The sequence below is a fragment of the Phocoena phocoena genome, chromosome 12 (assembly GCF_963924675.1).
Source record: "Phocoena phocoena chromosome 12, mPhoPho1.1, whole genome shotgun sequence".
NCBI lineage: Eukaryota > Metazoa > Chordata > Mammalia > Artiodactyla > Phocoenidae > Phocoena > Phocoena phocoena.
In genome coordinates this window covers 58,044,897-58,059,530 of record NC_089230.1, presented here as the reverse complement: position 1 = coordinate 58,059,530, position 14,634 = coordinate 58,044,897, and the positions used below count along the sequence as shown (strand labels likewise).

Below are 14,634 nucleotides of genomic sequence, written 5' to 3'. Positions count from 1 at the left end.
GTGTGGAGAGAATTTTTTTTAAAAGCAAATCCTAGCATCAGATGTGGCATCTACACAGCTGTAAACATTCTTCTGGGAACCAGCACTGGGATTCCCTCAACTGCTTAATGCAATTACCTAAACCAGTCATGTAGTATTAATGTAATTTGCCCATTTCTACAGCTGAAAAGAAGTTTAATCTTTAAAGAGTAAAAAGGAAAAACTTGCTATTCCACTACTTGTCTACTTTGGAACCAACTAAGAATTACCTCATATGTTTGTTCTCAAAATTCCACTAACTCCTAGTTAACCATTAGCCTTAGAAATCTTTATTTGGTCATATAATAAATTGATATTGACATATGAATGGGCAGGTATACATATTAAGGCATTCCTCTGTATCTCCCTCCATAGTACAGCAAGTGATCTTTCTGAAATACAAAACTGATCATCCACTTCTCCTCTTAGAACCTATAAGTGGCTCTTCATTGCCTCCAGGATAAACTCTAAACTTACAAGGCTCTTCAACAGCTGCTTCTACTTACCTCCAGAGTCTCACCTCTCACCACCCCCGCATCATCACAAAACTCAACCCTGCAGCTCTATACAATCCCCTGAACGTATCAGGCTCCCTCATTTATGAGCTATCTCCTCTGCCTGGAGCACACACCCCTTCCCTCTCTGCCTACCTAACATCTAGCTATCCTTCAGATTCCAGCTTAGAAATCTCTTCCTCTCAATAAAACCTTCCTGGATCCTCTAGTCCAGAGGAGATACTACTCCGAAGTGCTCTCACAGGCCCCTGTTCTTGCTCCTCACAGCACTATTTAAACAGCAATTATAATTGTGATTTGTCAATATCCCTCACTAACCAAAAGATCAATAATGGCAGGAACTGAGAAATAGATCTGTCTCATTCACCACCGTATCTCCAATATCTAGCACAGTGTCTGGCACAAGGTAGAAACTCAAGTATATTAATAGACTGAATGAATAAATAAAATAATTTGATAATATTCAGGGGTGTTTTGGTGAAAATGCCAAGCGTATCTACTTCCTCAGTAAAAACTGCTCACATGCTAGTTCAGTTCAATTCAGCAGTATTTACTACCTAGATATATGAGAATCAAAAAGAATATAGGCCAGGGTACAATCCTCAAGGCATGTACAGTTTTATAAACAAGACACAGATACATATGAAAGCTGAACGCCACAAAATCAAGTGTTAAGATTCTAAAGTATGCTACATAGAAGAAGAGATAAAACAAAGGATTGGGAAAGTGTCACTGAAGTAGGATCTGAGCTGAGCCTTAAGGCAAGAAAGACTGAAGACAGAAACTATAAAGACAGAAATGTGCTAGTTTAGCAGTTCTCAAAGTGTATCTGAAGACAAGCCCCCCCTTTTGGGTGTCCTTAAGCTCCAAGATATTTTCATAATAAGCCCAAGATGTTATTTGGTTTTCTTACTTTTGTTCATTCTCAATTATACAATGCAGTCTTACAGAGGCTACAGGACATGTGATATCAGAACAGACTGAATGCAGAAGTAGATATGAGAATCCAGCTGTTTCTATTAAGCCAGACATTCAAGAGATTTGGAGAAATGTAAAACAATGCCACTCATTAGGTTTGTGTTGTTTTGGAAACAATTATCTTTTCTAAAAATATGTTATTTGTGTTAACATGTAATGGAATTACAGCTATTTTTTCAGTAAATTAATAAATATTCTAATTTTTTATATTTAATTTCTAATATGATAAATATTAATAGATATACCCTACCTAACCAAAGCTCTTTAAGTCCTCAATAATTTTTTAAGAGTCTAAAGGGCTACTGGGAACAAAAGTTGAGATTCACTGAGCAGAGAAGCTGAATTAGATGTATCAGACATGAAATTAGCCCAGGCATCGTATAACTTAAAAACATGTTTAAGGTACAGGTACAGGCTTTCCTCTCCGTAGTTATATTTACTTAATGCAAAATATAAAAAGGCTCCATTTAAATCACTCTCATCCTGCCATCTGAACACAATATATACAGTTTCATAGTCTTTTTGAATTACCATATACAGACATTTCTACAATCGTCACGATTATCATTTAAAATAGCTATATAATCATATCCAGCATTCTTACAAACCTCAATAGCAACTTTCATATTTGATTTGTAAAGTATCTTATAAAAATATTACTACCCCAAAAAACTTACTTCTAAAATACCAAGGGATATTATTTTAAATCAAACTTGCCTGAGAGCTACTGTAACTTGGAACACAAAGATACTACCATTTTGCCCTAGAACTTCTGGAAACCCTGGATTCAGAACTATGTCTCACCCTAACTTTTTTTTCTTGCAGTACGTGGGCTTCTCACCGCTGTGGTCTACTCCCGCCGCGGAGCACAAGCTCCGGACGCGCAGGCTCAGCAGCCATGGCTCACGGCCTAGCCACTCCGCGGCATGCGGGATCCTCCCTGACCGGGGCACGAACCCACGTCCACCTGCATCAGCAGGCAGACTCCCAACCACTGCGCCACCAGGTAAGCCCTGTCTCACCCTAACTTTAAAGGCTCTACACACTCTCAAACTCTTTCAAGAACCTGTTTCCCCCATTCCAGGTGCTACCCATGGTTGCATAAACACAATTAAAGCTTCCATTGGTGTTTCCTTCCCGGCACCTGAAATGATTTCTTCTCTCCTCTCTACCTACTCAAGTTCATCCTTTAAGGGTCGGCTTGGAAGCCAGCTCCTCCACGATTCCTTTTGAGTTCCTTTCAATTGAACACTGCATCCCGCTTTGAATATTTGAAGGACTCTGAACATCACTCAAAATACAAACAAATTCTTTTCGACTTACATCATTTTTTAAATCTCACACCTTTTTTAAACTTCTTTAGGAAAGGTCTTATCAATCTCTTTTCCCATGGGAAAGAGGAAGAAAGTGCTGAGGAAAATGAGGCTCAGACAAACTGTAATATGCCCCAGGTCACAGAGCTAGTGATTGAAAGAGTCAAATTTGAATGCCAGACTCCCCTGACTCAAAGCCCATGGTTTTTCTCCCATACCATTCCACGCTCCCTACCTTACATCCTTTGTGATAATAAATATTCAAGAAATCTGTAAAACTGAATGGATTCAGACTGGCTTTGTTCTTAACCTCAAGGAACCTGTAACGTAAAAAATCCAGAGAAAATAATTTCTACAGTTGTACTTTTGCCACCCTTGCCATCATACCCCTACATTTCTTCTTTTTTTTTTTAATTTATTTTAATTTTATTTTTGGCTGTGTTGGGTCTTTGTTGCTGCACGTGGGCTTTCTCTAGTTGCGGCGAGCGGGGGCTACTCTTCGTTGCAGTGTGTCGGCTTCTCATTGTAGTGGCTTCTCTTGTTGCAGAGCGTGGGCTCTAAGCGCGTGGGCTTCAGTAGTTGTGGCACATGGGCTCAGTAGTTGTGGCTCACGGGTTCTAGAGCGCAGGCTCAGTAGTTGTGGCACACAGGCTTAGTTGCCCCGCGGCATGTAGGATCTTCCTGGACCAGGGCTCGAACCCGTGTCCCCTGCATTGGCAGGCGGATTTTAACCACTGCGCCACAAGGGAAGCCCCCTACATTTTTTCTTATGGCCAACAAAACTAATGGGCAGCTTTCAGGAGACAGCATTAAGACCAGCCTCTGTTCTATAAGTATTAAATGCCTATAACCACCATATTTTCCAATGAATGAGTGATAAAATTAATCATTTCTTCTGCTGTCCAAGAACCTGAGTTTACCTCCTCTAGTTCCTCCTCCAATGTCTTCATCATTACTGTCTCAGAGCAACAGCTACCAAAAATCATTCTATATTGAGCTACAGAAAATACAGCTGAAAACTATATTTCTACATAATTTTTCAGTTTCTGATGCCACCTACTAAGCAGTTCAATTCCTGCTCTAAAGGCATTTCCAAATTACCATGGCCATTTATTCCCATTCACCTAGTTAATCAAAATCCTGAGGTATGTACTTGATTCCTCCTACTTTCCCTCACTCATTACACCTAGTCCACCCACTCTCCACCAGAACCCCTACTCATCTCTCACCCGCCCTACCACAATAACCTCCTTTTACCTCCTTAAGGATCTCCCCACCTCCAATCTTAACCCACAACAGTCTATTCTCCATTTGGTAGAGTTATCTTTATTTTTAAAAAGATGAAATGACTATTACTCTTCTGCTTAAAACACTTTAATAGCTTCCATTACACTGCCAATAAAATAAAAATTCTTTACCATGGAATTCCTTACAGTATCCTTCATGACCTGCCCACCTACATCTTAACTTTAACCACATTCTGCTTTCTCCCAGCAAACCACACTCCAGCCATATTGGCCTTTCTTGATCACTATGACCATGAGATTATTACTTATCACTGCAATCTGTTCTTTTCCTTTGTAGCACTTATCAAAGTTACATATGTGTTATGTTTCTGTCTGTCTCTCCCACTATGCTCTAAACTTCATGAGGGCAACATAAAAACTATTTTTGCTTTACCACTACATATCAAATAAAGCATAAAGCATGGCATGTGGTAGGCACTTAATATTTTTGAATGAAGAAACTCCTTCCCTATATATTCGTAATTTATATTAATGTGTATTATATACTGCTTATATGTTAGACAACAAAGTACAATATATAATACGTTACTATTGTATAATAAAGGATTTGGCTGTCTTTTGTCCCAGGTTCCTGAGAAGCCCCCTCTAAATCCTTGGATTTCCAGAGTGACAGGAGTGTCTGTTTTACTCATGGTGGGCCCCTCAGACCACACTTGATAGTTTATGTTAACAAAGTATTTTTTTAATCATTGTGGGACCTTAGACAATGTATGCGAATGAGATGACTCAGGATGGGAGCCAGCCATGCCAGAAAGACCAAACGTGTGATTAGAGGGTTGGGATCCTGGAGACTGAGTTCCATCATGTGGCCAATGATTCAGTCAGCCATGCCTATGCAATGAAACCCTAATAAAAACGCTAGACACCAAAACTCCAGTGAGCTTCCCTGGTTAACAACAGTCTGTGTGTATTGTTACACATCAATGTGCTGAGAAGGTGATGCATCCTGACCCCACAGGAAGAAGACAGAAAAGTTTCATGTTTGGTACCTTCCCAGACCTCACCTTACATGTCTTTTCTTTTGGCCGGTCCTGATTTCTATTTCTTTTTGTTGTTGTTGCTATAATGAAACTGTAATTGTAAGTATAGCACTTTCCAGTGTTTTCTGAGTCATTCTAGCAAATTATTGAATTAAGAGGACAGTGGGAACCCCTGTAGCCAGTTGGTCGGAAATGGGGGGGGGGGCGTCCTGAGAACACCTAGCTTGAGAATGGTGTCTGAAGTAAGGGCAATCTTTTGGGGGAACTGAGCCCTTAATCTGCAAGGTTAGCCTAATTCCAGGTAGTTAGCGTCAGAACAGTATTCCAATGATATAACAGATATCATTTCATAAATGTGTCAGGGACTATGCAAGTATTTTTACACACATTATTTCTAAATCTTTAGAAAACATCCCTAAGCTTCACAACATTCCCACTTGATAGAATTATCGTACTAATTTTTTACATGAGGAAACTAAGGAGTCAAAGTCACACAGGCAGTAGGTAATTTAGGTGGAACCTAAATTCAAATTCAGCATTGTTTGATTCAAAAGCCCACAATCCAGTCACTATCCTCTCCGACTTCTCATTATTAGTTATGTAAATACAACACAAGATAACATCACAAAACTGCTACCTAAGAATTCATGGCACTCATACTGAGAGGTCACAGTAAAATCCAAAGTACTCTTTATGAATTTATTATCTCTTTATAAGAATTAAAAAATATGATACTTTAATACAAATTTCTTTAGCAACTGCTGTTAACTTACTTGTTTGTGTTTTTGAAACATGTTTCTGGAGAAAATCAACTATCTGAGCCAAAACCTTCTTATTACAATGTGTTGATAATTTTTCATCGCACTCATAACACCTGAAAAAATATACAATGTAAGCAAATATTATGAAAGCATCGTCAATAATTTTGCACATCAGGTAATAAAGTTGGTATTTATCTACTTTTGTCTTTAAGTCATGGGGTAAGGGGGATACATAGGGTGAGGCAAGAGAAATGAGGTAAATAAGTCTACAGAAATAAGCAGGGGACAGTTCATACAGAGCCTTAGCGTTCAAATTAGAGTTTTGGTAGTTTATCCTAAGTGTAACGGAGTGCCATGAGAGGCTTAATAAGCAGGCGAGTGATAAGATCCAATTTACATTTTGAAAACATCACTCTGACTAATGTCAGATTGGATGGCATCAGGAATAGAGAGAGATCAGGGCAGATGCAGTGGATCTGGAGAGAAATGAACAGACATATATTTTCAGGTAGAAGCAGTTAACGAATTGGATATAAAAGATAAGGAAGAGGAAAGGGAGAAGCTGATGTGGGTATGTCAGTGATTCTCAAACAGGAGCAATTTTGTCCCCCAGGGGACATTTGGCAGAATTGTGAAACATTTTTGGTTGTCACAACTGGGAAAGCTGCTACTGGCACCCAGTGGTTAGAGGCCAGAGCTAATCCTGTCCCCTCACAGGACAGTCCCCCTCACAACAAAGAATTATCAACTCAAATGACAACAGTATTGAGACTGAGAAATCCTGGTCTAGATGAAACAAGATATCCTGTGAGCACACAGTGTTTAAAGCTGGGTGGTGGATACAGAGGAATTCATTATACCATATGTTTACTTTTGTTAAAAGGTTGAAAAATAAAATAAGATAAAAAGGGGAAGGAAACAACTGCAAGGCTCCTGGCTTAAATACTTAAGCGATGGAGGTTCCACTTACAGAGACAGGGAAGACTGGATGAGGTGTTTTATTTTGTTTGGAGTTTATTTGTGAAGAGGGGGTTAGAGAAGAGATTTTGAAAAGCACATTCCTTTTCAGAAAACTACCCTCCACTAAGTTTACTCATTAGTGCATATAGTTAATAAAGGTTTCTTCTATCTATTCTCATCTTAATGAGATCCAATGATCAAATAAGAACAGTGTTTGACCATATTGAAAGTGTTTTATAAATGTAATGCATTATACCAACATGACCTTACATACTCACAATCTTTAAATTTCTATAAATGCATGTGACAAACCTGAATTTCTTTCTTTTTTTTTTTTTTTTTATGCGTTACGCGGGCCTCTCACTGTTGTGGCCTCTCCCGTTGCGGAGGACAGGCTCCGGACGCGCAGGCTCAGCGGCCATGGCTCACGGGCCCAGCCGCTCCGCGGCATGTGGGATCTTCCCAGACCGGGGCACGAACCCGTGTCCCCTGCATCGGCAGGCGGACTCTCAACCACTGCGCCACCAGGGAAGCCCCTGAATTTCTTTCTTTGAAAGAGAAGTAATTCTATGGACCCCCAAATGTGACTTAAAATTATTTTCAGTATAATATAAATCTCACAAATCCATAATCTCACAAAACTCAATAAATTCACCATCCTTGTAACTCTATATAACTATGAAATCAAAATTAAATATAAAATAAATTTTTAAAATAAATTTAAATAAAATTTAAAAAACAATTAAGTTAAAACAACCCTAATTGATTATGCTAGGTAAGGCTTTTTTGCTGAAATTAAATCATGATTCATACCATAATCGGGGTCCTAAGAGCTACAACAGACGTTCCATTTCAGATTCACTTGAGATGAACCTATTTTACCAGATGCCACTCAATTCTCCCACCATCTTTTTCTACTTCAGTGGTCCTCAAACTATGGTCCCAGGCCAGCAGCACTGGCAACACCTGGGAACTTGTTAGAAATGCAACTTCTCAGGCCCCACCCCAGAACTAGTAAATCAGAATCTCTAAGCCTGAGACCCAGCAATCTATTCCAACAAGCCTCCCAGTGATTCTGATACACCCTATCGCTGCAGACCACTGCTCTATTCAGACTACAGAGAAATGTTTATTGAGCTGCCACACTGTGGGATCATTCCCCTCTCCCTTGGCTCCAATGCTTCATTTACATATTAAGTTCTAGCAATTCTTTCCTCATTCACCCCAATTTTATTACTTGGGGCCAACAACAAAAACACAAATGCAGCAGCCATCCAACCCTGTGGCTGAGTTAAATTATATGATGATGGTCTCTCTTACAAACCAAAATATCCTTATATTAATTTTAGAACCCTGAAATGAAGCACAAAGTTAAAATATTTTTGTCTTAAAACTTGAAAACGCCTGAAAGTTCATCTGAATAACCCTAGGAGTCTATAAATTCATGAGAAAAGTTTTGCTGTAAAATATAGGAAAAGCTTTTCAATACAGTGTCCAGTTAAACCACTGAAGCAGTGTGGTATGCTGGTAAGGGACTAAAGAATCAAAAAGACTTGTTTTAGTGCCTGGATCTTTACTTTGTAACCACAAAAAGGTAAATAAATGATACTCAGCGTCCTTACACATAAAGTGAGGGAACTGGACTTAGTACCCAACCAGGCTTAAGTAGTAGAATCCCCTGAGAAGTTTTTACAAACTATCTATGCCTAGGCTTTCCTTGTCCCCTGCAGAGAATGGCCAACTGGCTTGACTGCTTGAAGTACCTTCCTCCACTAGAACTCTGACATTCTAATTTAGCAAGTTCATTACCAAAATGTCAACTAGCAACAATTTTTCTTTACTGTACAAAGAAAGTGTTAAAGAAAACTACAGGGATGACTAAAATTTTTACTTACATTTTATATTCATGGATACTGTTAATTTTCTTAAATGATTCCATAGGTTGTGTTTAGGCTAAAAAGTACGAGCTGGTATATCATCTTTAAATATCGTACCTTATAAAACTCAAAGACAGTTTTTATAGTGAACACAAGTACTAACGAAATCTAACTTACCAAATGATCCATGTGCTCAGACTAATTATAATACAGTGAAACTGTGCTCTCCAGCTCTTGAAGTGCTTCAGTGAATGCTGGCTTTCTGAGTTTTTACCACATCCCTAAAGATGAACAGAACACTCTTTGTATGATTTACATACAAGTTTATTTCAAATTAATCAAAACTTAAATCATACTCAAACACACTAGAAGTTTTGTTTTGTTTTTAGTTTCAAGCAGGAGGGAAAAGTTTCAGAAAACAATAGGATTCTCATTAAATTCAATTTCTTGCAAAAAGGCTAACTTGCTTCTGTTACATAGAAAAACAGTCATGAGCCAAGCTAATTTCCATACCATTTAAAAGTGTACACCCTCTCTGTCTGATGCATGGTGGGACACTGAGCATCCTCACAGGCCAGTGGTGCCCCTCCCCTATACACACATCTCCTAACACCCTACACACCTCCACCCAACTCCACTGAAAACTAGTGAGACTCAGACCAATCACAGTGACTTCCATCACCAGGTAAGTAAAGAAATGAGATTCAATTCCAGTCAACGTCCCATGAGGGGCAGTCTGATGGATGTTTCTGGAAAAGTTTTACGTATTTTAAAAAAGAACACAGGGAAGGGATGTACTTTTTGCCTTCTTTCTGGCCTTTGGGGATTGCTGTGTGATACACCATGCATGAAACGTCTTTTACCATCCTGAAACCATGAAACTGAGGATGGCACAGCAGAAAAATGGAAGAAATCTCAGTTTTTAATGTTCTTTCCATTGAAGCAAGTAACTTTAAGTGGCCCTACTTCTGGCTTTCTATGTGAGATAATAAAGATGCTTCTTATTCTAAAAAATACATATATACTTTTAATTTTATTTAAAAATTCCTTTATTAAAGATATCAATAGGTTCTACAACATTGTAAACCAACTATACTCCAGTTAAAAAAAAAAAAAAAGATACCAATAGCTTCTAAGCTCTGAAGAGAAGTTACTTTGCAAAAAAAAAAGAAAGACAGAATAATCACTTTTCATAGAGAAAAAAATGAATCCAAAAAGATTTTTAAAAAACCCCAAAACTTGGATCCATTTCCTAAGTAAATACAAATAGGTAAAGGCAGGACCACATATAAGAACTACTGCAAGTGGGCTGGATTCCCTTTCAAAGTATTTATAAACCACACATGATTAATTTCTGAACATACACACATTTTACTTTACCTTAAACATTTCTAAGCTCGGCCTTGGAGAGTTATATCTAAACACAGAATAAATTAATCTTAAGTTCTAAGCATTACCAACAGTCAGAGCTCACAGTAAGATTTAAGGAAAATATTTAAGACAAACTCTCACATAAAAGAGACTTTTCTCACCTGAAAACCACACTTGAGGCACAACCAAATATCAGAAGGAAGTACTGGCTGTCCATCATAGAATTTTCTTTCTTTTAAACATTCCAAGCAAACTGACCATAGATTCTCAACTATTGCTTTTTTCACATGATTCACACTGATAGCATTACTTACATGTTGGCAAGTGAAACCTACTGAATAAGACAAAAATTTGAACATTTTCTTTGCTAAACCAAAGTGATACCATTAGCAAGCAAAAGTCAACAGTATTAAAATGCTATAACTAAAAAGCACAGAGATTCAAAAAACAAAATAACTCAAAAGGATACATACTGCATGATTCCATTTACAAAACATTTGTGAAATAACAAAATTATAAAGTTGGAGAACAGATTAGCAGTTGCCAGGGGCTTTAGATGGGGAGCAGTGGTGGGGCTATGAATAACTAGCACTCAAGGTGGTGATACTGTAATCAAGTATCTTGACTGGTGGTTATAGAAAGCTACATATGTAATTAAACTGCATACATAGATACACACACACACACACACACAAGTGCATGTATATCTGGTGAAACCTGAATAAGCTCTAAGGATTGTACCGATGTCAGTTTCCTGGTTTTGGTACTGTGCTATAGAAATACAAGATGTTACATCAGGAGAGACTGGATGAAGGTTGAATGGGACCTCCTTGTATACATGTTGTACCTTCCTGTAAATCTAAGATTAATTCAAAAATTAAAAGTTTAATAAATAAGAAGATTATTTATTGAACAGCTACTATGTATCAAGCATTTTGAATGTATTTTCTTTCACTAAGATACACAAGTAAAAATCTTCTCATGGGCTAGCTCTGCTATGATACTATTTTCACCATTGTTGCGAGAAAGAAAAGAGAAGAACAAACAAAGGCATAATTTGCAGGAACAAGAATTCTCAGAATTCTCCTTAATGACTATTCCCAAATAACAAATGATTTTGCATGGTCCTTCATTATCCTTTATAACAGATTCTTACTGTGTGCACTGTGGGGAGACAAATGGCCAAAATGAGCAAATATGTTTTTAATTTATCAAATAACCATATTCTTCTCTCAAGGGTTCAATAACACTTCCATTCCTCCCAAATACCTGAACACTTCAATTTCTAACCCTCAAATATCCCAAACACCAAATCTACAGCTATCTGCCAAAACCAAACAACAAAAGCAGAGACTGAATACCTTGAAGAAGGAAACAAAAGGAGTATGTACATTTCAACTTTCTCCACTTCCCTTTCTGAATGCAAAGCATTCCTTTTCACCTACTGGTTAACTAGGGAGGAGGCATTAGTTCCACTTCATTCTGAAGATAAAGAATGTGATTCCTGACAAATTACTTATAATAAATACTTTCAACAAAAATAATATGTAAATCTGATAAAAGATTAAAACTTCTAATTTTACACCAAGAGTAAGTTATAGACATAAAAGGAGTAATTCTGAAGTCCTGTGTTTGAAAAGCAAGTATGCATGCCATTAAAGAAAGGGCTGTTCAGGGCAAGACCGACAAAACTGACCACACAAGTACAGGACCTAGAAATGGTTTACCAAATGTCATTGCTTTGAGTTTTTATATTTTAAAATTCTAAGGGAAAAATCATTCCACACACCTTCTATATCATCTCTGGCATGGGATCTGGCCAGAGTAAAACTTAACCATTCTCTGATTCTACAATTTAGACTTATGAAACTGAAACTTAATGAAGTCAGAGATAAGTGAATTCAAGATAAAAAAGCTTCTAGGCCCCTAAATTAAATCTATTAGCTTTTAAATATCTCAACCATATATACTTTTTATAAGTAAATTAAAAAGTCTGAGGTTTTCCTACAAAAGCTAACCAATGTTTAAACAGTATTCACTATCTTTTGTGGGGGGAAAATGTGAAAAATATCCTCTATGTTAATAAGTAAATTTCCTCAGTTTTCTGCAATTCATTTAATCATATAATTGTCTAAATTTCATTTGGCAAATAGGTCCTCTAGAGATTCCTAAATAAAAATATAAAAATGTATTAAAGTCTAGAGTTGTTTCACATTAACAAATCAAAAACAATAATCAAAATCTCCATATTTTTTACTTTAAATATTAATAAACATTTTACAAGGAGTCTTCCAGTTTGCAAATGGTGGCATAAAATTAACACTTCCCCTTTCTCCTCCCCAAAACTATCCAAGGGCAAAAAGAACAGAAAAAAGAAATACAGGGGGCTTCCCTTGTGGCACAGTGGTTGAGAATCTGCCTGCCAATGCAGGTGACACGGGTTCCAGCCCTGGTCTGGGAAGATCCCACGTGCCACGGAGCAACTAGGCCCATGAGCCACAACTACTGAGCTTCCGCATCTGGAGCCTGTGCTCCGCAACAAGAGAAGCCGCGTTAGTGAGAGGCCCACGCACTGCGATGAAGAGTGGCCCCTGCTTGCCGCAACTAGAGAAAGCCCTCGCACAGAAACGAAGACCCTACACAGCCAAAAATAAATATAAAAAATAATAATAAATTTAAAAAAAAAAAAAAAAAAAAAGAAATACAGAGTTCATTTTCAGAGAAACCAGGAGACAGCTGAAGCCCCAAGTCACAAATTAAGTGGAAAGCCTCCCACCTCAAAGCAGCAGAGATCAAACAGGGGTGCGCACAGAAGGAAGCAGAGAGAACACTGCAGCAGTAGATTTCACAGAGAACAAGGCATGCTTTGCAGACATAGAACAAAACCTAAATCTCTGTGCTGCAACAACAGTGGCAGGAGCACCCCTCTACCCAATTTTGTTTTGAGAAGAATCGAAAGAAGGGGATTTCTCATTCACTAAGTGAAAAGAAAAAAGCAAGCCATAATTGCAGGGAACAGCCTTATCTCTATGGCAGTTGGAAAGAAGAGATAATTTGGATTCTGAAAAAAAACCCAGGGCTGCATAATCCTGGTGGCTGGAAAGAAGTAAAGCCTATATGAGCTCAAATTGAACAGTTAGGTCTCAACAGTGCTCTGGCCCTCCTTCTTACACAAATATTCTAAAACGAACTAGTCCAAGAAAAGCAACCCTACATCAAAGAAAATCAAAGCCACAAATTCTTTGCTAAGATAATATAAGAAAAAGGAAGGAAGGAAAAGGAAAAATGGCAGAGCAATCGCTGCCACGCAATAAAACCACAAAAAAGAAGCAAACGCTTTAGGCTCAGGTGGCAGAGCAATAGGAAGTGACTAGCAGAGTTTAGGATCAAAAACTAAATAAATAACACCACAAAAACGAATGCAAAATTAAAAAGAGTGTAAGGTGAAAGCAACACTGCTGAACACACAGTAAAAACTAAAAATGAAAACAGCACGCAAAGGGAAAGGGAATAGGAGTTTTAGAGGATTTGAGAAAAAATGATAACTATGGAAGATAGGCAAAAGAGAGTTAACATAAGAATAATAAGAATCCCTGAAGAAACCTTATTAACAGAATAGAACAAACATTTAAAGACATAATTCAGACTTCCTTCAATACAGCAATCTATCCTGAAACATTATCCAAGTTAAAAACACTTAAAAATGGAAATAATATATTAAAAACCTCTTTTTAAGTGGAGAACTGAACTGGTAAGTCAGTAAGGAAAATCCTCAGAAGCTAAAACCCAAGACGTGAGGCTAAAGAGAAAAGCAAGCCAGGAGGCTAGCAGCTCCCCAGGGTCATCTGCCAACCTCAATGGCTTGAGGGCTTGGTTTTCACAGCCAGGAGAAACAAACAACAACAAGATGCCAATTCTAAGTCAAATATAAAATAAACAAAATCTCAATAAAAATGCCCACAGGATCTAGACAAGCTGATTTTACAGTTCATGCAGAAAACGGTCATTAAAAACATATATTAAAAAAAAAACACACATATATTATTATTTCTCTTCTGCAACACTATTCAGGATGCCAGACATCATAGTTTACCAGCAACGTCATCTGAAGAGTCTTCATCATGAGGTATGGTAGGCCTTCTACTTCTTTTGGCTTTCTCAGGTAAAGCTTTGGATGGCTCTTTCACCCGCATCTGTTAGTTACTGAAAAGGTTGGGGGTAAAAATACACATTAATCCTCAAAATTAAAACTTTATGTATTTTACTTAATGCATATTAAAATGGAAATGACTTCAAGTTTAACGGGCCGAGTAAATTAACAGAGGAGGAAGAAGGGAGCACCAGCTGAAACCAAAGAAATCTTTATTAAACCAATAAACTTTTTTTATACAAAAAGTCAAACTACATTTGACTTTTACCAACGGTTCCCTACATGTATGATGTCCAGGTGAATAAAAAAAACCTGAAGTGTACGCTGCTTCTGGTTCCTGTGCTTCCCTTGCCCTTTCTCTCGTTTCACCAGGTAGAAGACAGGCGGAGCTGCAAGAGCCGTAA

At 37.8% G+C, this 14,634-nt stretch overlaps 1 protein-coding gene across 4 annotated transcripts in view; it reads right to left on the bottom strand.

The window, feature by feature from the left end:
* Positions 1–14,283, bottom strand: part of USP45 (ubiquitin specific peptidase 45) — a 57,126-nt gene extending 42,843 nt beyond the window's left edge. For 2 of the 4 annotated variants that reach the window (XM_065888754.1, XM_065888756.1), the window contains exons 1-4: positions 14,174–14,273; positions 10,242–10,411; positions 8,887–8,990; positions 5,885–5,985 (exon numbers count right to left, since the gene is read on the bottom strand). In XM_065888754.1, the coding sequence (XP_065744826.1) occupies positions 5,885–5,985; positions 8,887–8,990; positions 10,242–10,411; positions 14,174–14,273 (475 nt within the window). Of the gene's footprint in view, positions 1–5,884; positions 5,986–8,886; positions 8,991–10,241; positions 10,415–14,173 lie in introns of all 4 variants that reach the window. The other 2 variants (XM_065888753.1, XM_065888755.1) reach the window with 2 other exon arrangements.
* Between the last annotated feature and the right edge of the window lie 351 nt (positions 14,284–14,634).